Raw genomic sequence first — 25,476 nt, forward strand, 5'->3', positions numbered from 1 at the left:
AGTCTTCTGAACAGATTGAGAGTAAGCTGCAGGTGGAACAACTCTTCAGTTTCTAATATCTCAGTGTGAGCTTTCTAAGTACAAGTTCTTTCATAGCCACAGTACCATAATCAAAATCAGGATGTTAATGTGAACAGAAAACAAATTATTTATTTAGATTTTTGTAAAGTGTCCGGATAATCTTCTTCATGGCTCAAGAAAAAAAAGTCAGATAGGAGAACTAAGTTGGCAGAATATAAAGTTAATACCCCAAACCAATGGCCCTCATATATACGAGCAGTTATGCGAACTACTGTTGGAAAAAACCGAATATACAAATCAACAAAGAATGAAGTTAACAAGAAAAATGTAAAATGTATGTAAAAAAATCTTTAAGACTCTCTTGAAAGATACAAAAGCAGGTTTGAATGAATGGAAAGACACCCTTTTTCTTGGATATGATGATTTAAGGTTAAAAGTGTCAAGTGTCCCTAAATTAATTTAGAAAGTTCAATTCTAATTTAAAAATACTAATAAAATTTCTTTATGGGGCTATACATGTTTATACCAATTTCAAATGGAAAAATAAGCAAAAATACCCAGGAAAACATTGCAAAATAAAAGTCATGATGAAGGACCAGAATTAGTCAATAAATCACAGCCTAAGACATATAAAATAAAAACTGTGGTGCTGATTCAGGAAGAGACAGCAACAGTTAGGGTTAGCAAACACAAACCCATTTGGGAATTTAGTATAAGATGAAGGTGGCATCTCAACCAAATGGAGTTGAGGCAAGTGGGTTGCCATTTGGGAAAAGATAAAATTTGACTTCTGCCTCATGCTATGCAATCAACCAACAGCAAATGGATTAGGAATTGGTGTCTGAATAATAAAGTCATACAAGTACTAGGAAAAAATATCATAACATGGGCAAAAATCCCCTATAATCCAGGTGCAGGAAAAAGGATTTCCTTGTTCCAAAATAACAATAACAGAATAGACTGATAGCTTTGACTACATTTGAAAACAATCCTTCTTATGGCAAAACAAGCCTAAAATATCATAAATAAAAGACTCAAGGCAACTGAAAAACGGGGAAAAAAACTGCAGGGAAAGACTCCTCTTGTGCTAGGATGAGGAAAGGTGCAACAACCGTCCTTCCTTATCAGGGAGAAGTCAGCTCACCACAAGGGCTCAGTGTTCCTGGGAACACAGACGCTGCTGGGTTGGTAGGTAGCCGAGGGATCCCAGTGCTGAGTACCGTGTGCATTCGCTGGACAGCGCTCTGGGGTTGTCTCTGGGTACCCACGGATGCATGACGTTTTTTGGTCACTGTACTCTCTGATTTTTCCGTAGATTTAGTTGAAAATTTTTTTCTACTTAGTTGTACATGACAGCAGAATGCATTTCAATTCATCGTATACAAATGGAGTGCAACATTTCAATTCTCTGTACACGGTGTAGAGACGCACAATTCGAGCAATCGTACGCGTACCTAGGGTAATAATGTCCATCTCATTCCACCATGTTTTCTGTAGGTTTAATTTATAATTTTTTTTTTAATGGGCGATAAGGACTTACTCCAGAGCCCGCACATGCATTGTACCACTGAGCCCCGCCCCCCGCACCCCGCCCAACATTTTTATAATCAAAAAGAAACCTAAAACGCAAGTTTCTGAACTCCTAGAATCTGGTTTTGCAAAGCCACGCCCCCCAAACGCCAGCTAATCACAGATACTCTCCAATAAATTCATTGGAGAGTTAACAACAATCCACTCTTCTACAGATGGTGTCAAATCTTTTTGCCTCTGAAATGCATTCCCTATCCCTGGACCCATTCTTCCCCAATGCACGCAGGATCAACAGCCTGATCCACAGGGTGAGACTGTGCCTACTGACATAGCCCCTCCTTCTGGGAGGGCACAAAACCTTGTTTTGGCTTTTTCTGCTCACGTATTGAATGGCTGTCTCATCATCCTTCGACACCAAACCCCAAGACTAAGATCATCATTCTAATTGCCTTGGGAGCATTGTATCATGGGCATGCAGCAGCGGAAGTAGAAACCACTTGAGGCAGTTGGAAAATAACATTTCAAGGGATGGAGTCTGTGTTGTGAAACAGCCGTTTTTAAAGTGTTTCGTTATTCTTGGTTCTTGTCCTGAAAACCAGAAACTTCAGGCTGGCCTTGAGCTCTTCCTCCTGCGTCAGTCTTCCAAAGAGCAACTCTAGGTCCCAGACACCAGCCTGAGCTTTAAAGCTACTGAAAATCTTATGTGGGGAGCAAACTCTTGAAGTCATGAAAATAGAGATTCATTTGGCATTAAAAACCTACATGGAAGAAAATATCATAAACAAAGTCAAAAAGAGTTGCAACGCCTGCCAGCAACAAAGCCAATTTCATCAATAGGGAAAAATATTTCAATAACTTATGTAAAAAAAAAAAATGAGTAAAGGTCATGAAGAGAATTCCTGGAAAACAAAACATAAGTGGCTGTGAAACATACGAAGAGATTCAACCTTCTTCAATATAATGAAGTTGCAAACTGAGTCCACACTAATATAGACATTTTCACTGATGAGATTGTCAAAGACCAAAAAAAAAAAAAAGTGCCTGATCAGGGATGCCGCGGTACCTCGGCTGCCTCGCTAATGGGCATGTAAACACGCAAAACGCTCAATACAGCGTCGGGCACCAGCGCAGTTTTGAAAACGCACCTGTCCTTGAGCTAGCAATTCTAATTTTCGGTCGCCCCTATTGACACTGCGCAACAGCAGCAAAACAGCAGCAGAGCTGACGCTCATCAACCGGGCCTGCGACTACCGCAGCCCCGCGGTGCGTCACGTGGACTGGCGCGGCCCCGCGTGATCCCGGCGGTCACGTGGCCTCTCCGCCACGTGACGCGCCCGCTTCCGGCCGGCTGGCAGTGGCAGGATGGAGGAGGTCGAGGAGGCGCGGGCGCTGCTGGCGGGCGGCGCGGGCGGCGCGGGCAGACCCCGCGCGCTGCCCGCGCTGTACGACCCGAGCCACCTGGCGCACCGGCTGGTGGTGCTGCTGCTAATGTGCCTGCTGGGCTTCGGTGAGCGCGGGCCTCAGCCGCCCGCACCCATTCCCCGGCGGCCGTGCTGCGCGGGCCGGGTGGGGAGCTCGGGCGCGGTGGCTCGGGAGCTAGGTCCCAGGGACGAGACGGGACGTGCCGGAGGCGCGGGGCTCTGGCTTCCGTGCTTCTTGTCGCTCCGCTGCCGTTCTGCAGAGATGCCCACCCACCCATTCGCCCATCCTGGGAAGCGATTAAAGCGGGAGCTGAAAGTTTCTGGGCTTAGGGACAGGGATCAGCAACAACCACGAAAAGTTTTAAGAAATTGCCCCTACTCAACAGCTACCTTATCTTGGGTCACTTCGGTAGTATGCCTGTGCTTCAGAAGCTTAACGTGTAACAGTTTTGTTCCTCTGAATTTGTAGGTTTGTGTATTTGGAGAGTAGAAATGGGGCGGTATTTGTACCCTATTGTAGGCTGTCAGTTATTGTACCTTTAAAATAAATCATAGTGTATGAATATCACATCTCTCCCCACTTTTGATCCTCCAAGAGATATTTTTAACTTGATTCTTTAGAACTCTCAGCTTTATTTTTCTTTATTCCTAGCACTGTAGTCCCTGAATTATTTAACATTAAGTATTTTGCTTGTAGAATTAGAATTTGTTTAAAATTCTGGTCTAGTCAGAACAGCTAAACCACGCTCTTTTGCTCCCAGGATATCTGCTGACATCAGTGTTAAGGTTAGGAAACTGTCCAGTAGGTTTGTTAAATCGTTAATGTGTGTTGTTAGCTTTATATAAACAAAATATAGCTGGTTCATGAAGCTGATAATAAAACAATAAACATGACATATGAAAATAAAATGGAAAAACTGTTGCTTGCAGCATAATTCAAGTTCCCATTATTTGCTGTATGTATACTACACTGTGGAACTTATTTGGCTATGACTTAGAAAATACTGGTAATAAGGAAGTGGGCCAGAAAGTTTTCATAGTCTCAGCCCTGGAGCCTGTAGTATAAACATTTGAAACCATCTTAGGGTAGTCATTGCAACTTGTAATTGTTATGTGGGCACTATTGTTACTTGCAAAATGTTTTGCCTTTTCTAGGCAGCTATTTCTGCTATGACAGTCCTGCTGCCCTTCAGACCCAGGTTAAGCGGGTAAGTTGGTTTTTTTCAGTTTTGTTCCTTTGCTTTGGAACAGTTGTAGCAGCACATCCTGTGTTGCCTAGTCTGAAAAGTCCACTAACATCTGTAGTCATCAGACCCACAAGTCAGGAGGAGTGTTCTCAAGCTGAAATGAGTTGCCACAAGAAATTAATTTATAGCATATATGTGACTTGAAATTGTTTAATACCTTAGGTAAATAATAATATCCTGTTTCTACAGGATTGCCAAAATACTAGTTTTTGTTTTTATTTCACTTTCCCGCTGCTCCAACATCTGAGTGACAAATGATTTGGGGATAATGCTTTGCTTTCTTAAATGTTTTTATTGTCATTTATAAAAAATATTTTTAGTTGTGGATGGATACAATACATTGATTTTATTAATTAATTAATGGTGCTAAGGATCCAACCCAGTGCCTCACACATGCTAGGCCAGGGCTCTACTGCCGAGCCACAATCCCAGTCCCTTTATTGTCATTTTTAAATGTGTACAGTTTGAGTGTTGTCCTTGTCAGTATTCTTAGTCTGGTTTTGAACTGTAAAAATAGAGATGTTTACAGTTTCTTGGGTATTTACATTGCCTTTTTTTCTTGGTAAATTTTGTATCATTGAGCAAGTAAAATGCATAAATTGGCTCTTTGTATTTCTAGAATGAAAGAGCAAGTGTAGGCATTGTAGGTGTTGGAGGTGGAGGAGGAGGAATGGTTGGGTGGATGTGGATGTGCTAGGGTTATCTTTTGCTAGGTGAATGCCCACTGCAGTCACTAACCAAGGAATAAGAATATAGGACCTTCAGGCAGACCAAGGCAGTCCCCACAACAGTTGCATGTCCTGAGGTCCATGAAACCCCTCAAGTGGCAGATGGATACAAGAAGTTCCCAGGTGCGATCACTTTTCTGGGGCAGAGGCTGTAGCTTTTGTGAGATTTCCAAGTAAGTGACTTACAAATGGTGAAGAAACTTTCACAGCACAGAAAGAAGAAAGCAACCACTTTCTTTTATCTTTCATTTGTTAGCTGCTAAACCTAACTGTTTGGAAAAAGAGGGTTCTATTTTCTTTCCATATAGGATATGCAGGTGAATACCACGAAGTTCATGCTGCTGTATGCCTGGTACTCTTGGCCCAATGTGGTTTTGTGTTTCTTGGGTGGCTTTTTGATAGACCGAGTATTTGGAATACGGTAAGCTTGGGGAAAAAAAAATCTTACCTGTGGGTAAATCTCACCTGGTTATTAGGAAAATGCAGGGCTAGGTTAAGGTATTTCTAGAAAGAACCAAATAGGCTTTGCATATTGACTGATAATCTGCTTGAGTTTTTTAAAAAATGTTATTTAAATCCCTGGAACTGGTGTTTGAAACTTCCTTGGTACTTCAGTTAAGGTCAGGGCTAGCAAAGGCTGCTGGTGGACGAGGGTAACTCAGTTTTCAGTTAAATTATGCTCACACTTCACATCAGACACACTAGGGTTGGACCCCCTTGCTGCCGCCTGCTTAGCTTCCCGACTGTTGCTGAGCTTCTGTTTTCTCATTGTTAAAAACATGGGTAATATCCTGCTTTGTGAGAGGTGGCTGCACCGTGTTGGGCATAAGTGGTGTGGACTTCCTCGGCTCTGTGTGGGTTTTATGTTTGTGCCTTGGCGTCGACTTTTTGCGATTTGCATTAGATGCTGAAGAGGGAGCAGCACTGTGAGCTCTGCCATTCTCATCCTTGCGATTGTGTGTAGTTTGGTGACTGCAGTGGTGACTTGGATCCACTGGGGGTATTTCCAGAAGGCAGAGAGGAAGGTGATGGAGCATATTTGAATCTGTGTCTGATGGATACAGGCTGAAGAAACTGAGTGTTTAGACCTGGGGGCTGACTTGAAAATTTCTGAAAAGTTAGGGTCTGAAGCAGGAGTTAACTGTATTTTACTTAGTCTCAAGGGGTAGAAGTGGCTTGAATTTTTAGGGAACCACATTTCACTTAGAATGACGAAGAGCTTACTTGGTCAGGGTGACAGTGATGCATGCTGTCTTGGAACCATGGTGAATCTTGTACTAGGGAATGTTTAGCTGAACATGGTGTGGCCGTCTCACAAAGTGCTGGAGAGGGATTTAAGTTTCAGAGATGCAGTTTACTTGTATGACCTTTAAGGGCTCTTCTAATGGTGGCATTTCTAATGTTTCTCTGGGGAAACATTAATCATTATTCAGACTTGGATGGATATTGGATTTGTAATGGTATTAACATGGTTAATGTGTGTTGTTTTAAAACTAGTTTTTAGTTATCAGGAATTATAACCACTTAAAAATTACTGTAGAATTCCTGGAATCAGTCCTAAATTCTTAATAGAAATTTTATAAAGAATTTCCATGTTTAAATAGTTTTGACCTGGGAACTTCTTTATGGTAATGGCTTAAACTAATATATGCCATTATAAAAGCCTCTGAAAGCTCCTCAGAAGTCTAGACTTCTGTAAATAGCATTTGGCTGGGAGAGTTGCTGACTTTAGAGGGAGATGAGCACTTCATTGCTCTTTCTGTGGAGAGATGCAGAGTGGATAGAGAAAACCAGAAGGAATGAGTAGTAAAGGAATCTGTGATCACTAATGTTAATGTAAGAAGAAATTAAAACTTTTACCCCCTCTTTCTCAAACAGATGGGGCACAATTATTTTTAGCTGCTTTGTTTGCATAGGACAGGTAAGGCCAATGTATTTATTATTTATTTGACAGTGACTTTTGAATTCTTGTCTAATGATGTGTTTAATGAATGTCTAGCATACTCAAGCAAGGCCCATAAATATCTAAGTCTAAGCTTTGAAATACATGTACGTTAGCATTTTAATTTCACAAATTTATTAAGGAGGATAGTAAAACTATTATAGAAGTTAAGATTTATTGTTTCTCTTGAGTACGTTCTTTTATTCAGTCATTATTAAATTTTACATTCTAGGTGATTTTTGCTCTGGGTGCAATAGTTAATGCTTTTTGGCTGATGGAATTTGGAAGATTTGTGTTTGGGTAAGTTTGCATAATTTTATTTATCTTAACATTTATTAAGGATTTTTTCCTTTGGTGAGGGGAATTGAACCCTGGATCTTGGCACATGCTGGGCACATGATCTACCAGTGAGTTACCTCCAGCCTCTTAGTAAGAGTTTAAAAAATATATTATGGTTCTTCTGAGGAGTCATTTCTAATCCTTGAAATGTTGCCTCTGTGCATATAAGACTCTTCCTCAGTTGTCTCAGTTTCCTTTAAAATAAGCAGCAGTTTTGCAAGTTGTGGTTGGCCCTGTGTCAGTTTGAAGTTAACTGCTGCTCCAGAGTGACTTATCCCCAGGCTTGTTTGCCTGTTCTGCTGTGTTGAACCCTCACTTAGGAAAGCATAGGCCGTCGGTTTCTGGGGTGTGGTCCTGGATGCCTTGCTGTTCTCTGGGCTTGTGCAGGTCCCTTTGCTCCCTGCCCAGGAGCTATGCAGGAGCAGGATGCCCTGAAAGTCTATTCAGCAAGCCCGTTCAGTGTCAGTCCTGGGCTTCCTGCCTCGAGAGTTGCAGATGACAAGTTCCTTTGTCTTTAACATGACTTACTCTGGCTTTCACCAGCACCAGGGATGTGTGGCCATGGGTGACAAACCTCCACAAGTGCTCTGAGGGAGAGGGAAGGAAGCAGAGCGTACATAAGAGCTTTCAGGGGATTCAGAGATGGGCCTGTGCTCAGAAACGTCCTGAAGGATGATGTGGGTCATATAGGAGTCACGGTTTGGTTACCAGAGGAGTCGGGAAGTGTGTTGGGGACGAGAGGAGGACTGCTGACTGGAGCACCAACATGTGGCTTCATGTGGCCTCTGGGTGGCTGGCTTTCTCCTGGCACAGGTGTAGGTAGCCTCCTAGAGTGGGCAGTGGGTGTCAGCTTTTAGGACCTGGCTGGGGTACTGGGGACGCAATGTGTCACTCCCACCACAGGCTGTTGGTTGAAACATAGGCCCACCTACATGCAGCAGAGGGGATAGGGACCCTTCTTTTGAAAGAAGGTGTGTCAGAATTGATAGCTGTGGTGTTTTCTTAAAAGCTGTGACTTCTCTTTTTTTTCCTGCTTTTAGGATTGGTGGGGAATCCTTGGCAGTTGCCCAGAACACATATGCTGTCAGTTGGTTTAAAGGCAAAGAATTAAACCTGGTATTTGGACTGCAGCTTAGCATGGCTAGAATCGTAAGTATGATGATGGTTACTGCTTAGAAATCACAGGGTGATGTGTGCTCTTGGGTGACAGATGTGGCATTGATTTTCGTATATTTCTCTAGGCCACAGTATAGCATTTACTTTTTTTTAAATGAGGCATTTCTAACCTTATTTAGTTAGTATACCATCTAAAATGACCACGTGAATGTTCGTTAGTTCAGTGTCTGAGTACAGGGATGATCTTGGGTTTGTTGTCTTGATTTCTTACCATTTTTTGCATCCCTGCTGTGAAGGCTCTGCACAGGGCCAAGCAGGTTCTGCTGGCTGAGATGGGAGGCCCAGGCCCTCTGTGCCGAGGCGCCTCCTGCCTGCACCTCCATGAAGTTCAGCTACATGTGGCGAGGAGCCTCCTTCCTGAGCAGCTTCTGCTGTTGTCCCCGCTCTGGCCTTCTGTGCCTTCCACCTGCCACAGCATGTGGCTTATGTGAAGACGGTGCTTAAGTTCTTGGTCAGAGGCATCCATTTCCTGTGGTTGTCTAAGCTATGTGATGTGGGTCCTGGTGACCTCACTGGTGTGATTCTTGTCTTGCTTACTTACAAGCCTAGACATTGGAATCCAGGAGTGGTTTGGTCTGGTAGAGGCTGCCCAGGGGACTTCATGGTTTTATTAATGCATCCTAGAAGATGTTCCAGCAGTCCTGAGTCATGTTAGGTTTTTTTTTTCCCAATAAAGTCTTATGAATAGAGGAGTCAAAAAAATATTCTTGCCATTAAAAAACCAGACTTCCAAAGACTAATAGTATGAAGAAATCCAGTATAAAAGTCTTTACAGGGGGCTGGGCTGTGGCTCAGTTGTAGAGCACTTACTTAGCATGTGTGAGACACTGGGTTCGATCCTCAGCACCGCATAAAAATAAGTAAATAAAGGTGTTGTGTCCATCTACAACTAAAATTTTTTAAAAAAAGTCTTTACTGAATATGTTATCATTTATGTGGCTGTGTACATGCAGGTTCTTTCTAGTCAGTATTGCACATAGTTCTGTATTCTGACGTTTTCCCTGTGAAACTCGTCTACTTCTCTTTCCTTAGGCCTGGGGACTGGGGATGACAGAGTCACAAGGTTTGTTGGGGCCCTGAGTACTGTTGAGACACAGGTCCACGTCCCGTCCAGAGATGCTGGGCCTCCCTGTTGAGGGATAGGAGAGGGTCCTTTGTTGACAGTAGGGCTATCACTGCCTTGAACAGCCCTTTTATCACTTTGATAAAATACCGGAATAGTATTTCAGTTTGTAACGCCTTGAGTTTGTCTTTCCACGTTTTCTCAATTTTTCTACAAGCACTCTCAAAAGCTTCATTATATGTCTTGCACAAGTCAGGATATGTCTGTGGCAGTTTGTGGATCTGGTTGAGTAACTTCTCAGAAAAGAAAATAGTTCGCTGAGCAGGACTTGTTCTTCTTGACTCTGTTGTTACCAGGGACCTCCAGGGTCTCTGCGTCCTCATACCCTATTGGTACTCCTGGGGCAGCATCCAAGGAGCCCTGAGTTCCTGGAGGGAGGCTGGGAGTTCTGGGACCTAGGGCAAGAGCTGTGGGAGTGGTGGGGAGGCTGGAGAAGGTGGGGAGCCAGGCCTTGGCAGCCCCTCTGCTTCAGCCAGGGCTATTGATGTCATCTGGTTTACATATTTGGGGGCTGTGCGAAGCCGTTGGAGGTGAAAGGAATTGATGGTGTAGAGGATAAAGGAGCTCTTCCACTGCATTATGTGATTTTCATTGGTAACTTGTCGCTTTTAAGCTTATTATTCCAACAAGTGCTCACTGAGGCCTTGGCAAGCCCGGCTCTGAGATGGTGGGTGAAGTGGTGTGGGGCAGCGTCTCTGAGGAGCTGGAACTGCAGTGCTGGTGGAGCAGGGTCCACTACCTCATTTCCCAATGGAGTCCTGCCGTTGACTGCATTTTGTAAGAGGCAGCTGTGTGAGTTCTGTGGCTGTATTTGTTGGGACGTGGTCATTTCTGTCTCTAGCGTCGTCCACTGCCAGCATTTGGCACGAGGGCTCTCTCTGGGCTCCAGGACGCGGCAGTCTCAGTCTCCTCTTCCTTTCTGTGCATTCTTCTCCACTGTCTTGGTGGCCCCCATAGCTGGGGTGCCCTGGGCATGATCTTTGGATGCCTTCTCTTGGCACACTCCAGCCACGATGATCCTGGTGTTGATGGCTAATCCATGGTGATCCTGGTGTTTCCTCACCAGACTTCTCCTCTCTCCTCCTCACATCCCTGTGGTCTCGAACATTCCAGGCAGGCTCCTCTCAGCTGTGCACCAGCTGTCCCACCTATACTGCTTTTGCCAGATGTCCTGGGCTCCCTTCCCAATGGTCTGCTCCACTGTCACAGTCAGTCTCAGCCAGGCCTCCTCCCACAATGCTGTATCCTCCTTTCCCACTTTATTTAAGTACCTGTAACTATTTAGTGTACATTTTTAACCCTGTTAAAATGTAAGCTTCATGAAAATTAGACATTTTTCTGTTGTGTTCTTTGTTATATTCCTGAACAATGGCTGACATATAACAGGGACTCAGGAGTTGCTGAATGAGTAAATAAGTGGTGACAATTTCTGCTATAACTTTTACTGTTCACTTTAAGGATATTCAGAGGAAGGACACTCCCTGGCCCCCCATATTTCAGTACCAGGAATAGCTGTGCTTTTCCTTAGCTATGGTATAGTTTTGTCTTAGGAACTCTGAATTTTATAACTCATCTCATTTTTTGTTTGGCGCTAGGAAGTTGTAAATGTATTGTGTATTTTGCATACTTGCATTTTCTAATAAACTAACATTTTGTGTACGTGTAGCAACTTTGTGGCTTTATTCGTTATTTTCTTATATTAAGAAAAATATCTCCTGTTTAACCTGAGTCCGAATTATAATCATTTCTTTATAATTAAGCTACCTCAAATTCTTTTTTTCCCAAGCGAGGCAGATGTATAAATAATCAAAAGTTCTGTTTTGTTTGTTTGTTTGTTTTTCTCTTTTTCCTTTAGGGAAGTACAGTGAACATGAACGTCATGGGGTGGCTGTATTCTGAGATTGAAGCTTCGTTGGGTTCTGCTGGTCACACAACCCTTGGGTTCACACTTATGGTTGGTGAGTGGACCCTGATGTCCCACAGCTTGTCACTCCTGGAAGCTTGTCACAGGCGGTATTGTGGCAGAGAGGAAAACTACCGGGTTAGTGTCCAGCCACGTCAGTTGTGATTTTGCCCCACAGTCTGAGAATTCTTTGACCTAACTAGAAGTAACAGTCAAGTGCCCTCTTTGTATTTTGATTTCTATTTTCTAAAGGGAGGGTCTTATTCCTCCTTATGTATATTCAAAGAGAAAGCCTACAGACTGAGAGCAGGCAGGGAATTTGTTCTCCAAGGTGCTTAGAGCAGAAGGAAGACAGAGTGTCGAGAGCTTGGAGATAGATCTAGTATGTTATTGGTGGTTAAAAATCCACCAATGTGGGAGATGGGAGCCTGAGTTTTGGTTCTGGCTCTAAGTAGTTCTAACTAGTTCTGTAGCCTGGGTCAAGAAGGTTAATCATTTGTGTCTCAGTTTTCTTTTCTGAAAAATTGTGGTAGGTTACAAAACTGTATAGGTCACTCTTGCCACTAATTTTCTTAGCCAAGGCTCAATGGTGTTAGTTACTGGGTGGATCTCTGAGCAGCATTTGAAGTTTTCTGGATCTACCTCCTGTGCTTTTTCTCTGAGAGTGGTTTTGTCTTGCTGAGCCCCACAGTGTGGATGTGTTGAGACCTGCGGCTTGATGGTAAAAGCCTTATGTCCAATATTTGCTTATCTTTTGTTCCTTATGGCTAACACACTGTGGTCCAGTTGAGAAATGGCTGAAATGGGCTACATGCAGACATGGGCTATTCCTGGGCTATATGTACTGTTAAAGGGACAGTGGAGGTCATCCCAGCGGGCAGACCTCTATAAAGACTCCCTTTTCCACACCCTCCCCTGAAGTCTTTTGCTTTCACCAGAGCTCCTTTTTTACTTCCAGATGCTCTTCAGCATCTCCCTAGTGTCTCTGTGATGGGAATTTTAGAGTCAGAAAAGACCCAAGCCATCATCAAGTCAAAGCCTCTTGTTTTACAGGTGGGGAATTGAAGCCCAGAGGGGTTAGGTTCTGGGTCCTGTGTGACATGGCTTGTTGGTGCCAGCAGTGGAACCCATGTTTCCTGTCATTTCAGCTGTTTCTCAACTGGATTACAGTGTGTTAGTCAGTTGAAGATGAAAGATTCATTTATTTCACTAAGCCTCTTCCTAGAATTCTTCTTGAGATGCATAAGTGTCACTGAGTCTGTCCTGATTTACTTTGATGATGTGAGGTCAGCACTTAGTGGAAATGCTGAGCTTGTAGGAAGGAAAGCCCCGAGGGAGCTGTGCCTGGGAATGTGGGTCTGTGGGTGCTAGGAGTGGGTTGCATAGACTGCACCAGGAGAAGAGGTGGCTGGGTCCTTGGTGCCTGTCGGCAGCTGGTGCTTAGGCTGACTTTATCCAAGACTCACTTGCTAGCTGGCTGTCAGCTTCCACCAGGCTGTCCTGTGCTGTGCAGGACTGGATGATTTCCAGCCTTGTGCTGGGAGAGTGGAGTTCAGAAACTGCTGTTCCTTGGGCACTTGGCGCGAGCACTTCCTCCACTGTCAGGGTGGGTCCTGGGCTTTCCTCATTCCCCTTCCCTTTGACTCGCTGCACTATGGATCAATGTGTTGCTTTTCAGGAGCCTCCAGTCTGCTCATTTTGAGATCTCCTTTTTTTTTTTTTTTTTTTTAAATTTAGGGGCTATAACATGTATCCTTTCACTAATCTGTGCCTTGGCCCTTGCTTATTTGGATCACAGAGCAGAGAGAATCCTTCATAAAGAACAAGGAAAAACAGGTATGTCTAAATGGTAGGAGATTGGGCTCTGGGGAATTGTGGCTTTTCTTGGTTGTTGGTGATACCAGGGATTGCACCACTGGGTGCTATACCACTGAGCTACAGTCTTGGTCCTTTTTATTTTGAGACAGGGTCTTGCTAAGTTGCTCAAACTGGCCTTGAACATGAAATCTTCCTGTGTCAGCCTCCTGAGTAACTGGTATTATAGCTGATGTTTACAATGCAATAAGTTCCCAGCAGGACTAGTACATATGTTTTATTTTCATGTCTATTTTCCCTTGTCTCAATGTTTAGATACTTTTCCCCCTCTTAACATTTGACAGAATTTGCAGTCTTAGTTTTAGTTTTTATATTTGTGAAATAGTTATTGTTTCAAGAAGAGAGGGGGAAGGTAGGTGCCTTTCTTGCTTTCTGCTTTCCCTTATTTGTAAGTTATCTCAGAGGTGGTATTTATCTAATTTTCTAGAATTTTTTTTGAACTGAATTGCAAAGATTAAACATATAATAAAAAAATTCTTGATTACAGATGAAAGCTCTTCTGATAGAATTATGCTCATAGCCTCTTCCCTTGCTTCTCTAAGGTGAAGTTATTAAGTTGACTGATATAAAGGACTTCTCCTTACCTCTGTGGCTGATATTCATCATTTGTGTCTGCTACTATGTTGCCGTGTTCCCTTTTATTGGTCTGGGAAAGTGAGTATTCTCTAGTATTCCATTTTTTTTCTGGCTAAATTATAGGAAGCTCAATTATAAATATGTTTTTTTAAACCTTCTTTTGTTATAATTTATATTTATACAGGAATTGTTTCCTATCCTGGGCTATCATGGATTTTAGTGTTGGTTTAATACTTTTGTTATTCTTTTGAAGAAAAATAACAGTTTTTGACACATAATACTGATATTTATTTATTTATTTTTTTGAACTGGGGATTGAACCCATGGGTGCTTAATCACTGAGCCACATCCCCAGCCCTTTTAAAAATTTTTTTGAATTTTGAGGCAGGGTCTCACTAAATCATTTAGGACCTTGCTGAGCTGCTGAGGCTGGCTTTGAACTTGTGATCCTCCTACCTCAGCCTCCCATGTTGCTGGAATTACAGGTGTGCGCCATGATGCCTGGCCTTAGTAGTTGATTTTGAAATAGTCTTTGATTCCTAATACTGATGTTTTACTTGATTTTGAACCAGTATTCCTTTTGTTTCCCTTTATCCCTTGATGAGGAAGTGGTTATTGGGATTGAAGACCACATACTGATGTGTTATGATTGTGTCCTGCCATTTGCTAGGACTGTAATTCTTTCCGACTTAGATTCGAGTCTCAAAGCGAGTTCTTCTTTAGCTTCTCTCCTCTTTCATTGATAGCTGCTTAAACAGAGCAATATGTGAGTTTGATGAGTGTAAAAGGATGTATTTATAACCTTTAAGGTTATGTTCTCATTTTAAATAATTTGAAACAAGGATCTTATTTATCAAAGAACCCACCCAGTACTGCCTTTAAAGAAAAAAAAGCATCCTTAATTCCTTGCAGCAGTGTATTTGGGTTTCTGAAAATCTGTGTGGACTGCCCACAGCATAGGTAGAAGGGAAAAAAATTGGCATTGCATTTGAGGAAATGAAATATTTCTGTAAGTACTTACACTTCAGTAGATTGCTCAAATATCAAATGAGCTGGGAAAATTATTTCAAAAATGGTTTATTAAACTTAATTTCATTCACCTTTGTTTTGTCTTTTGTTTTTAAAAAACAGTATTTCTCTCTAATATGCTTTTTTTTTTTTTCTTAAATTTTAGAGTTTTCTTTATAGAGAAATTTGGATTTTCTCCTCAGGAAGCAAGTGCAGTTAACAGGTACTTACTTAATTCTGTAAGAGCTTCTGCAGGTCTTAATAAACAAATGTTATAAGAAGCAAGAAGGGTGCATGTGACCCAGTAGCACATGTGAACCTGAGATGGAACTGGGACTGTAATCCTGAGGGCCCACCTTAGTGTTTATGGCAAGCCAGAGAATTCTGAGACTACTCTTTATGTTCTGTTTTCTTTTTTTAAAATTAATTAATTACTACGTTCTGTTTTTATGATGGTCAGTTTAGAAAAATGCTACATTAAGTGTTAGGAGTTGCATTGCCTAGTGTTTTGGGACTTCTTGGACTTTCTCTTCAGCTGTGCTGCACTTCACTGACTGTTGTGTTCTCTGGGCAGTGTCGTGTACATCATATCAGCACCCATGTCCCCAATATTTGGGCTCTTGGTGGATAAGACAGGGAAGAACATCATCTGGGTTCTTTGTGCGGTGGCCACCACTCTCATATCCCACATGATGCTGGCCTTCACCATGTGGACCCCTTGGATCGCTATGGTAATGCCATTGGGGGCCGGGCTTCAGGGAGGACTCCTTTGGGTCCATGTCAGGAGCATGTTTAACAAGCCCCTCTGGCGTGATTGATTTCAGTTTGTGCAAATTAATTATTTTTTTCAAGTGTAATTATTGATTATTGATTCATGAGTTTTTAGTTCATTTAACTTTTTTTTATAGGATGATTTCAGCTCTGAAGTAGAATTTGAAGAAGAGTAGCCTTATGAAAGATGAAACGCTAGTTATTTCCTTTCCTTTCTTAAGCATCATTCAAAGAAGCCCTGCCATCAAAAGTAGCAACACCCATACCTGCCCAGTGTCTATTCTTCCATCTTTAATTCTGGGCAGGTAAGAAAGCAGTAGTAAATTCACAGTCCTTATTGCTGCTCTTCATTCACATTGTCATTTTTAAGACCTCAGGCCCAAGTGCTGCCTCTCTGATCTGTAGATACAGGAACCTCTGGTGCATAAATGCTCAGGCTGGTGGTGAGGATTGCACCGCAGAGCGTTCCTTCAGGGCAGTCCTGTCCCAGGGATGGAGATGCTGCTTCAGAGCCTTTGCAGTTACCATCCAGGTGGATGTTGTGAAGCTGCTCCAGTAACTTCTGCCCGTTTATTACTTTATTGTTATTATTTTGTGGCTCTGGAGATTAAACCCACAGGTGCTCTACCACTGAGCCACTTCCTCAGCCCTTTTCATTTTTTATTTTGAGATAAGCTGCTAGGGCCTTGCTAAGTTGCCGAGGCTGGCCTTAAACTTGCCATCCTCCTGCTTCAGCTTCCCCAGCTTCTGGGATTACAGGTGTGCACTACCATGCCTGGCTCCCATTTATAACTCTAAAACCTCACCAGTAATACACAGACATGTCTGTTTTCCTTGCCAGCATGGGAAGTTGGCATTATTTTAATGTTTACCAGTCTGATAGGTAAAAATGATACCTATTTAAACTTACGTCATAAAGTTAAAGTCAGCATTAGGTGATGTCTAACAACCAGTGGTTGGTGGTTCTCTGCTCCACCTCCCAGGTGTGACTGATGGCCCTGGAGGCAGGATAGTGGACTGTTGACATATGTTGCCTCAATTGCCTAATATGTAACCCTAGCGAATACTGGAAAGTAGCTTGGCCAGAACATCAGTAAGAGCCGTTTTCATATTAACTGTATTTTCTTGCAGGCCCTTGCCTGGCTCCAGCCAGCTATGTCTGCAGACAATACCACTACTAGCAAAAGGGGTTAAGACAGTGTGTAGCTTGGCACTAGAGAGAGTAATGGGTAGGGGATGGGTTGGTGCCTTTTGAGTGAATTCTAGTCTAATCACAGTAAAATTTCCTTGAATGTTTTTATATTTAAGTTTCTGTGTCAGTTTTGCTAAATTGTATCAAAGGAAATCACCTTTTGGCTAATGGAGACTCTTCCTTTCCCCGGCTTCTGCAGTGTCTTCTGGGACTCTCCTATTCATTGCTTGCCTGTGCATTGTGGCCAATGGTAGCATTTGTTGTTCCTGAACACCAGCTGGGAACTGCATATGGCTTGTGAGTATAGTATTGACACATTCGGACATTTATGTCTTCTTCTGCTGAGTCATTTTAATTATTGTAAAGCTCTGATTCTTGGATCTAGCTATCAAAGGCTTCTGGGATAGCTCTGAACCCAGTGGTAGCTCTAAGAGTCCCTTAATCTACTTAGGATACTGTGGTGGCCCCAAGAGCTCAAGGTCTCCAGTAGAAGCTGCTGTGAGCTAAGCTGTAAGAGGTCATTGCTGACCCTGCCATCCTCTGCCCACCATCCAGGGCCTCTCAAGATGTTGAGCCCCATCGTGGCCCCAGAAGGCAGGAGGGGCAGCCGCACCTGTGGCTGGTGCGCACGGAGCCCTTTGCTTGGGTATGAAGGAGTTGAGTACTTATGCACTTAGGAGGCAGGCTCCCTTACCTTTGAGCAGATGGTCTAGTAGCAGAAGTAGTTATGGGAGAAGGAAAAAGTCTGTCCCATCATCCCCCGTGGGAACATCTTTTATCATTGATAGCATGTGGCTGGCAGGAGGTGCTGGCTCTGTGGAGACTGCAGAGTGAAGTGTGCTTTTCTGTTTCTCAATGACAGCATGCAGTCCATTCAGAACCTGGGGCTGGCCATCATTTCCATTATTGCTGGCATGATACTGGATACTTGGGGATATTTGTTTCTAGAAGTTTTCTTCGTTGCCTGTGTTTATTGTGAGTATGTCATGTGATGATATTTTTATCCTTAGGTTTTATTATTGCTGTTTTCTGTCTCCCTCTCTGAGACTGAATCTCTAAAAATTGTTCAGATTTGCCCAGTTCTTAGCCTGTGTATAAGAGTTTCACAGCTGTCAACTCTCTGGTCCCCTCTTGGAAGATTCCTGTCTATGAAGGCATCAGTGGAATCTGCTTTGTGTTCTGTTTTAAATATTCATGGTTTAAAAACAATTTTCCCTTTTCAAGTAAAAGGGTTTGGAGGGTCCTTGAATGTATGCATAGTACAGTGGTTTTGGGGTGAGTGCTCATGGTTCATTTATTAGGCTGTTTTAAGTTGCTTTTACTTTCAGTCTGTCATTTAAGGTTTAACCTCGTTCATTGGTTAAAAATAAAAAGTATTAGGAAACTGTTGAAAAACTATAAAAATAAATCAACATTTTCCATTGATAATCTTTATCATATACAGTAAATTGTATTTGAGAATGTCTTCTATAACCTATCAAGTTTCATTCTTCATTAAAATGATAAATCATGGTGATGATTTTAGCAAACTGTTAGCATCTGCAGCAATAAAAACTGTGCTTGAGACATGGTATTTGCATGTAATTGCTTATGAGAAGCCTGGAGTTCATTTTATTATTATAATTTTAGAAATAAGTGCATCAAATTTTAAAAATTCATCGTTTTTTTTCTGTTTTTTTTTTTTATTGGTTGTTCAAAACATTACAAAGCTCATGACATATCATCATTTGTTTTTAACAGTGGGTCATTTAAGAATCTAGCATGAGGTCATGAGGTGTTTTGACAGTTTTTAATGCTGTAGCATGTGGTTTAATTTCAGTCCACAGTTCAACATATATTTGGGTCTCAAACCAAACACTGTGCCATTTAAAAAGTACTTCTTTATTGCCATATTAATTTAAAGTAAATTGAACTGCTTGACTTGGAAAAGGAAAAGCCAGCCCTCACTTTTGAGATTCTCCTGGCCCCAGGAGTCTGGTGACTGTGTCTTCATGTATAGTTATTTCATTTCTAAAATGTACACAGTGTCTTCAGGCTTGAAATCCCCAAGGGACTACTTCTGTTTGGAATTCTGTGAAATGGTAAGCAGTCTAGGGGCTGGCAGCGGCTTGGAAAGTTCTGGAAGGACCAGCATTTAGAGAGAGAAGGAGGTTGGGGCAGCGTGGGGGGTTGGCCCCCCCTCCTGTGGGGTGGTCTCCCTGTGACATGTTCATATGTGCACATAGCATGGTTTGGTCTGTTTCATTCCCTCGTTCTCCCCACTGAACTCCCTGCATCCCCTTTCCCTACTCTGTTCTTCCTCTAATCCCCTTTCTATATTATGAGCCCCCACCCCTTTTCTCACTAGCTTCTACATATGAGATCCATCATTTGACCCTTGACTTTCTAGATCTGGCTTATTTCAGTTTGCATGATGTTCTCTAGTTCCATTCATTTACCAACAAATGTAATTTCATTCTTTGTAGCTGTATAAAACTCCACATTTTCTTTATCCATCCATCTGCTGATGGGCATGGGGTTAGAGTTAAACTTCTCTTTCAGGCCTTGCGGTCCTGGCTGAGTAGCAGCCAGTTCTCATGCAGAAAATGCTGTGTGACTTATAATTTAGTGCTTTTGGAAAAACCCAATAATGAGACTACTATTTTAATTTTTTAAAAAGCCAATTAATAAAGATTTGATGAATCTACATTTTGTAATTACATAGAGATTATTAAGAAGAAATACTTAGTTTTAAAAGACCCTGTTTCTTTTTTCTTTTTTTTCACTCGTAGTGTCACTTTTATCTGTGGTCTTACTTTATTTGGTGAATCGTGTCCGAGGTAAGAAGTGATATTTTTTTCTCAAGCTCCTGTGGGACAAGCTCCCGGGGTCATCGTGTGGGATCCCTGGGTTGTCTGCACACCTCTTGTAGGCCAGTGTTTTCATTGATTTAATAGTCTTGGAAACACATTTGATCATGTCGTATTATTATGTATTCTGGACTTGCATGTTTATTAAAATGGCTGTCATTTTGGAATATAAAGTCTTAGATGTTATTATTACATGAACAAAAATATTGTATTTAAAAAATAACCTAAACCATTATGTGTTGCCATCCTATATTTTTAAACAATAAGAAGTAGGCAAATTTGTAGTTGTAGTTTGCATTTTAGAGTCAAAAGTGTTTGGTTTATAATTGGAAATACAGATTTTCCTTTTGCTAATACATATTAGTACAACGTAGATTAGTACATTTCTGTTCTTTGTAAGATTTTGATGTTGTCTTTGCTGCTGACGGATGCTATGTGCTCAGCAGAATGTAATATACCTGCTGTCTAAATAGTTTCAGGTCATGTCCTTTACTTTCTCTTAATTTTCACTATTACTGAATATTGACATAATGTTTCAATTAATAAAACCTGAAGCAATACATTATTCCAAATTTAAAGATAAAAACTAAAATTAAGGATTATTTATATCACATAAGAATTCTGTTTTTTCTTTCATAGCTTTTTATATTACTTTTTATATTACTTATATTACTTATATATTTACTTTGTCCATGCAAATATTTGCACGGATGAATTTTACTTATAATATTTGAATGAAAAGATTCTGTGTTTGTGTTTTAGATGGGAACCTAAATTATTCTGCAAGAAAAAGGGAAGAAATGAAACTTTCTCATACTGAGTAAGTGTGAAAAGGGAGAAAAGTTGTCTTTATTTATTTATTTTTGTCTTTTCCTCTCTGGAGTTGGGGATCCAACCCTGGCTCCGTGAGTGAGAGGCAGGCGCTCTACCACTGAGCTGCAACCCCGCTGAGTTGTCTTTTATTTTGAAAGTTTTAAATATTAGCATTCTATTTCAAGTTATTGGGTTTAGAATTCTAATAATTAATCTCTCTTGAGAGCTGACAATTATATCTGGAACTTTGGGGACAAAATTCCTGTTTCAAAAAAAAATTAAAAAGACCATCACAGCAGCTTAATTAAGAATAAAACATGATTGGGCTGACCTTGCCTTCTGGCAGAGAGAGGGGTAGTTCTTGAGTGGCAGAGGAAAGGCCTGGCCCTGAGTTCCTGGGCGGTTGTACTCTTCCCATCTCCCAGATACTTACCTTTGCTTAAGTGGTTAAGGTAATTTTTCATCTTGTTCTAGTATCAGCATGTGACTCTGTTCTCAGACTCTTTTGGAACAGACTAAGTATATAGCATGGAGTTTGAGTTAATTTTTTCTAAGTTTACTAAAACAGTAATTCTATTTCTTTTTTTTTTTTTAGCTCTATTATGCTATTTTACTCAGATTCTTTTTTTTAAATTTTATTTTATTTTTTCTATTTCTTGTTATTTCTAATTTTTAGACACTATTTTTTTATGATTTAAACTCTTTATTTTAAATGCATATGCCTTAAAATTGTAAGTCTTGTGACTTGAATAGATCGAAGTCTTGTAGAACAGGTTATTTTTGGGGAAAGGTGGGATTTTGGCCATATTATCAAATTTACCTCTAACGAAGTAATTCTGCTTCTAGAAATACATCTGAAGAAAATATCAGATGCTGGGGGTGTGGCTTAGTGGTAGAGCACTTACCTAGTATGAATGAACTAGGGTTCAGTCTCTACCACTGGGGAAAAAATCAGAAATATGAATTTTACCATCTATGATGGTCTTTATCATGCCAAAAATTAGAAATGATGTAGGAGGACTTTTAATGTTAAAGGGACTTAATAAGTAAGACAAAAGTGAAATGCAATATGTTGATTTTATTCAAGAAAAAGTATGTCAGTGTGTGTATGTCTGAAACCCACTCACCTGTGTCTTAGTAGAGAAAATATCAGAAGAAATAAAGCCATTTGAATGGCAAGGTTATAGGGTTATTTTTCTGCTTTTCCATATTTTATAAATTTTCTATGTTACTTTTATAATCAAGAAGAGTTATAGAATTACCCAGGAAAGTGTGTAACTTACTGTATTGAATACCACATGTCTTAAAATGCTGTGGCTTTTCTTTTGTAAACCAGATGAGGCTCCATGGTTTCTTCTTCCTCTTTTCAATGATCCATTGTGTCATGTTTTGCAGATGAGAAGCAGCAGTGACGCATGAGAATGGGCTGTGCACACCGTTCATGTGGAAACTTCCGTTATATATTTTTTTAATTTAGAGTTTAGTTATTCGGAAAAATAATGGAGTGGAAAGTCATATTTATGGTTCAGATCTACCTATTTGGAAGTGTGTTTGTGAGGACTGCCTTAGCCTGTCTTTTGTGTTGTGTGGCTGAAGAATTCTGCTTTGGAAAAGGCCAGTCAACAGTGAACAGTTCAGGAGCATCCAGGTGGACTTCAGCCAGGATGGTCCGTAATGGGAAACATTGCATCTTGTATCTAGATGATTTTCACTAAGTGTGTCTTAGGAATGTGGCTTTTTCTTATCTCAAAAAAAGAGAATCCTATGAAAAACAGGAAGTTCTTGGGGGATGGAAGGGCTCTTTTGTACAGAATGAAGGATGGTTCCCTGCAGGGCATTCCCTTGGTGGGGACTATTGTGCTCCCACCATGAGGCTGTGCTCCGCTACAGCCAGGGGCAGTGGGCAGCACACTCTGCACTGGAGACCTGACCACTTGGGGCATACTTTTGTAACACAAACTTTCTGTAGAGTTTTTTCTTATAGACAAGTTAATAACTCAAACATTCTGCAACTTATGATATATAGATAAATAAAAGCACTGCAAAAGGAATACTTGAAGTTGTCTTTTGATTTTTGAAAAAATACTAGTGCACTCGGGGCTGGGGTTGTGGCTCAGTGGCAGAGCAATTGCCCAGCATGTGTGAGGCACTGGGTTCGATCTGCAGCACCACATGCAAATAAATAAAAAATAAAGGTACATCAACAAATAAAAAATACTAAAAAAATAAAATAAATTAGTGCACTGGTTTGAATTTTTATTCATATGGAAGATAATCTGTAAGAAAATTTAAGTTGTAATAGAGAAAAATGTGCCTGGTGACAGTCTTTGAGAGATTATCAGAATAGGTCTTTCTTCAGGGTCAAACTTTAAATAACATTTGCGTTTTTTATATTAAAAATAATGAGCATGGAGTTTCTCTGATAGACCTTCAAGCACTTTTCAGTGCACTCAGTTTCCACATTAATAATGTTGAGTTTTTTTGAGAATTTTGCTTTCTATTGATGGGCTTACAGATATGTGAGGTGCAGATGTTAAGCCAGTGTGTAAATAACAGTAGCTGCTGATGTTTAACACACACACCCTGGAACAGATCCAGAGTGCGCCCCACATGCAGGCCAGCTTTGTTAGCATCTGTTTCCTGACTGGCATTTCCTGTGCCATAGTTGGCTGCACTGTCCCCTTCGCTCACGGACTGTCCCCTTCGCTCACGGCATTTCCCGCAGGCTCCCCATGACCCTATTTTCCCCGATTTGTATTAAAAGCCTCATCCCTGCCCAGAGCTGTCACTCCTTGCGGAAGCTCTTGCAGACCCTTTAGGGTGTATCAGGGGCTCCTAAAATTCCTGTGTTCTTAGAAAAACTGTACTTTTTTCCTTGGCTCATCTTAGTTATAGTGAGGAATGGGCGGTAGTGTGGTGTGGGGGGTCTCTCTCCCTTCGATAGTCACTCGAGGAGGACAGAAACTGTGTGTTCTGTTAATAATAATCATAGTCCTAGTCCCTAGGAAGGAGGACAAGACAAATACTTTTGAATGATACATAACTAAAAAGGAATTGAAATAACCAGTGTGGAGAATAAGTGTCAACATGAATAGAAGGATCTAAAGGGGTTGTTGGTGGGCTGCATGCCTTTGACTTTTCCATTGCTAATAATTTATCCTGAAGAAACCAGTGGACAAAGACGTTTTAAGATGATACCTTTATTGCAAGATTTAGTAGCTTGTAATAGGAAAACCTCTTAAGTGTAGGAGCTTCCCTAAGTACATGGTGTCACACTTAATGTATTCAGCAGTCATTAAGTGGTTTTGCTAGGGAAAATCAGCAATACATGGTGTCTGCTTTTTTGGACCATCCATAATGTCAAGATATAAAAACAGATCTGTCTGAAGAATATGTACACCAATATCTGGGTGACATTGGTGATATTACTTTTTGATTTATGTATTTCAGTTTTTCCACAATTAGTTTGTTGCATCATAAAAGTTTTTTTTTTAAATTTTTTAATATTTATTTTTTAGTTTTCAGTGGACACAACACCTTTGTTTGTATGTGGTGCTGAGGATCGAACCCGGGCCGCACGCATGCCAGGCGAGCGCGCTACCACTTGAGCCACATCCCCAGCCCCATCATAAAAGTTTTAAACCTACAACATAACCATTGCAAGTTTAGTGCTGTTTGAAGATAACAGGTAGTGTTTTCTAAAAAAACTGAAGGATGTAGGTGGAAGTTAAACAGGGCTAGAAGTGGAGTGCACTGATGGGAAGAAAACTGTATTTGGAAGGGTATCTGTCCTTAGAGGCCAAGCAGAAGAGAGGGTGGGGAAAAGGCTAAGTAAAATAATGCTTTTTTGGTCCTGGTATTCGTGGTAGCAAAGAACCACTCTGGCTTGTCTGTAGGCTGTTAGTGAATTCTGAAAACATCAGCTCCTGCCTTGTGCTGAAGGGTTTGCACAAGAGCCCAGTAGGGACTCTGAAGTCAGCCTTGAGCCATGACTTGCTGCTGAGAGGTGAATGGGAAGTTTGAGCTCCTGTCGGGACTACTGGGAAGTCCTGACCTTCTGCAGTCTGGGCAGCCATGGTACTTTTGTGGCCAGGTACCCATGTGCTCAGGCTTCTCCTTGGTGGGTCTTTTATCAATCCCATATCTTGGGACCTGCCCTGCCTAACCTACCCTGTCCCCTAAGTTGATGATTGCCCCATAATTCTGATTGCTGCATGCTGTGTAATGAGATTCAGTGGGCCTGCAGAACATTTCACAGGGGTCCCTATGAGCCTGCAGGAGTTTTTCTTTCTTAGATGGTACTTTGGTTGCTTTGTTCTAGTCAGTGGCCATCTGGCCTCTCCCTTGTTGGTAGCAATGTGGAGGATCACAAGAGTTCCAGCACTCCCAATTTTTGACGTTCCATTTTAGATTTATTTTATCTTTTCAAAGGTTTTTTTCCCCCACATTTTTTATTGGTGCGTTAAAGTTTAACATGATAGGGATTCATTGTTACATATCGTACATGAGTACAATATAACAATATAATTGAATTTAGTATTATTTTCCAGTATGTCCCCTTACTCTCCCCTCCTTGTCCCCCGACCCCACACCACCTCTTTCCTCTACTGATCTACCTTTGATTTTTGTGAGATCCCTGCTGCCCGTGCACTTCTCCTTTCTAGCTTTCACATGTGAGAGAAAACCTACAACCTTGACCTTCTGAGTTTGGCTTTTCCTTCCTTCCTTCCTTCCTTCCTTCCTTCCTTCCTTCCTTCCTTCCTTCCTCCCTCCCTCCCTCCCTCCCTTCCTTCCTTCCTTCCCTCTTTTTTTTTTGTACTGGAGATTTAACCTAGGGATGCTTAACCACTGAAAGACATCCCCAGCCCATTTTTTATTTTGAGACAGGGTCTCACTAAGTTGCTGAGAACCTTGCTAAGTTGCTGAGGCTGGCTTTAAACATTCTATCCTCCTGCCTCGGCC

At 41.4% G+C, this 25,476-nt stretch overlaps 1 protein-coding gene across 4 annotated transcripts; it reads left to right on the plus strand.

Moving 5' to 3' along the window:
- The first annotated feature begins 2,885 nt into the window (after nt 1–2,885).
- On the plus strand, nt 2,886–22,565 carry Mfsd1 (major facilitator superfamily domain containing 1). 4 transcript variants are annotated; one of them, XM_015486948.2, is made up of 16 exons: nt 2,886–3,058; nt 4,128–4,180; nt 5,256–5,368; nt 6,826–6,868; nt 7,122–7,189; nt 8,269–8,377; nt 11,383–11,485; nt 13,168–13,266; nt 13,848–13,959; nt 15,056–15,112; nt 15,464–15,620; nt 17,052–17,149; nt 17,715–17,827; nt 19,624–19,671; nt 20,464–20,521; nt 21,910–22,565. In XM_015486948.2, the coding sequence occupies exons 1-16, from the start codon at nt 2,914–2,916 to the stop codon at nt 21,911–21,913; spliced, it is 1,380 nt and encodes a 459-aa protein (XP_015342434.1). In that variant the 5' UTR covers nt 2,886–2,913; the 3' UTR covers nt 21,914–22,565. The 4 variants fall into 4 exon arrangements, with proteins under 4 accessions (XP_015342434.1, XP_015342435.1, XP_048649840.1 ...); XM_015486949.2 differs by lacking the exon at nt 21,910–22,565 and having other exon boundaries at nt 20,464–20,525; XM_048793883.1 differs by lacking the exon at nt 5,256–5,368 and having other exon boundaries at nt 2,916–3,058.
- The last annotated feature ends 2,911 nt before the right edge of the window (nt 22,566–25,476 follow it).

This window comes from Marmota marmota, unplaced genomic scaffold, assembly GCF_001458135.2.
Source record: "Marmota marmota marmota unplaced genomic scaffold, marMar, whole genome shotgun sequence".
In the NCBI taxonomy this organism is placed as follows: Eukaryota; Metazoa; Chordata; class Mammalia; order Rodentia; family Sciuridae; genus Marmota; species Marmota marmota.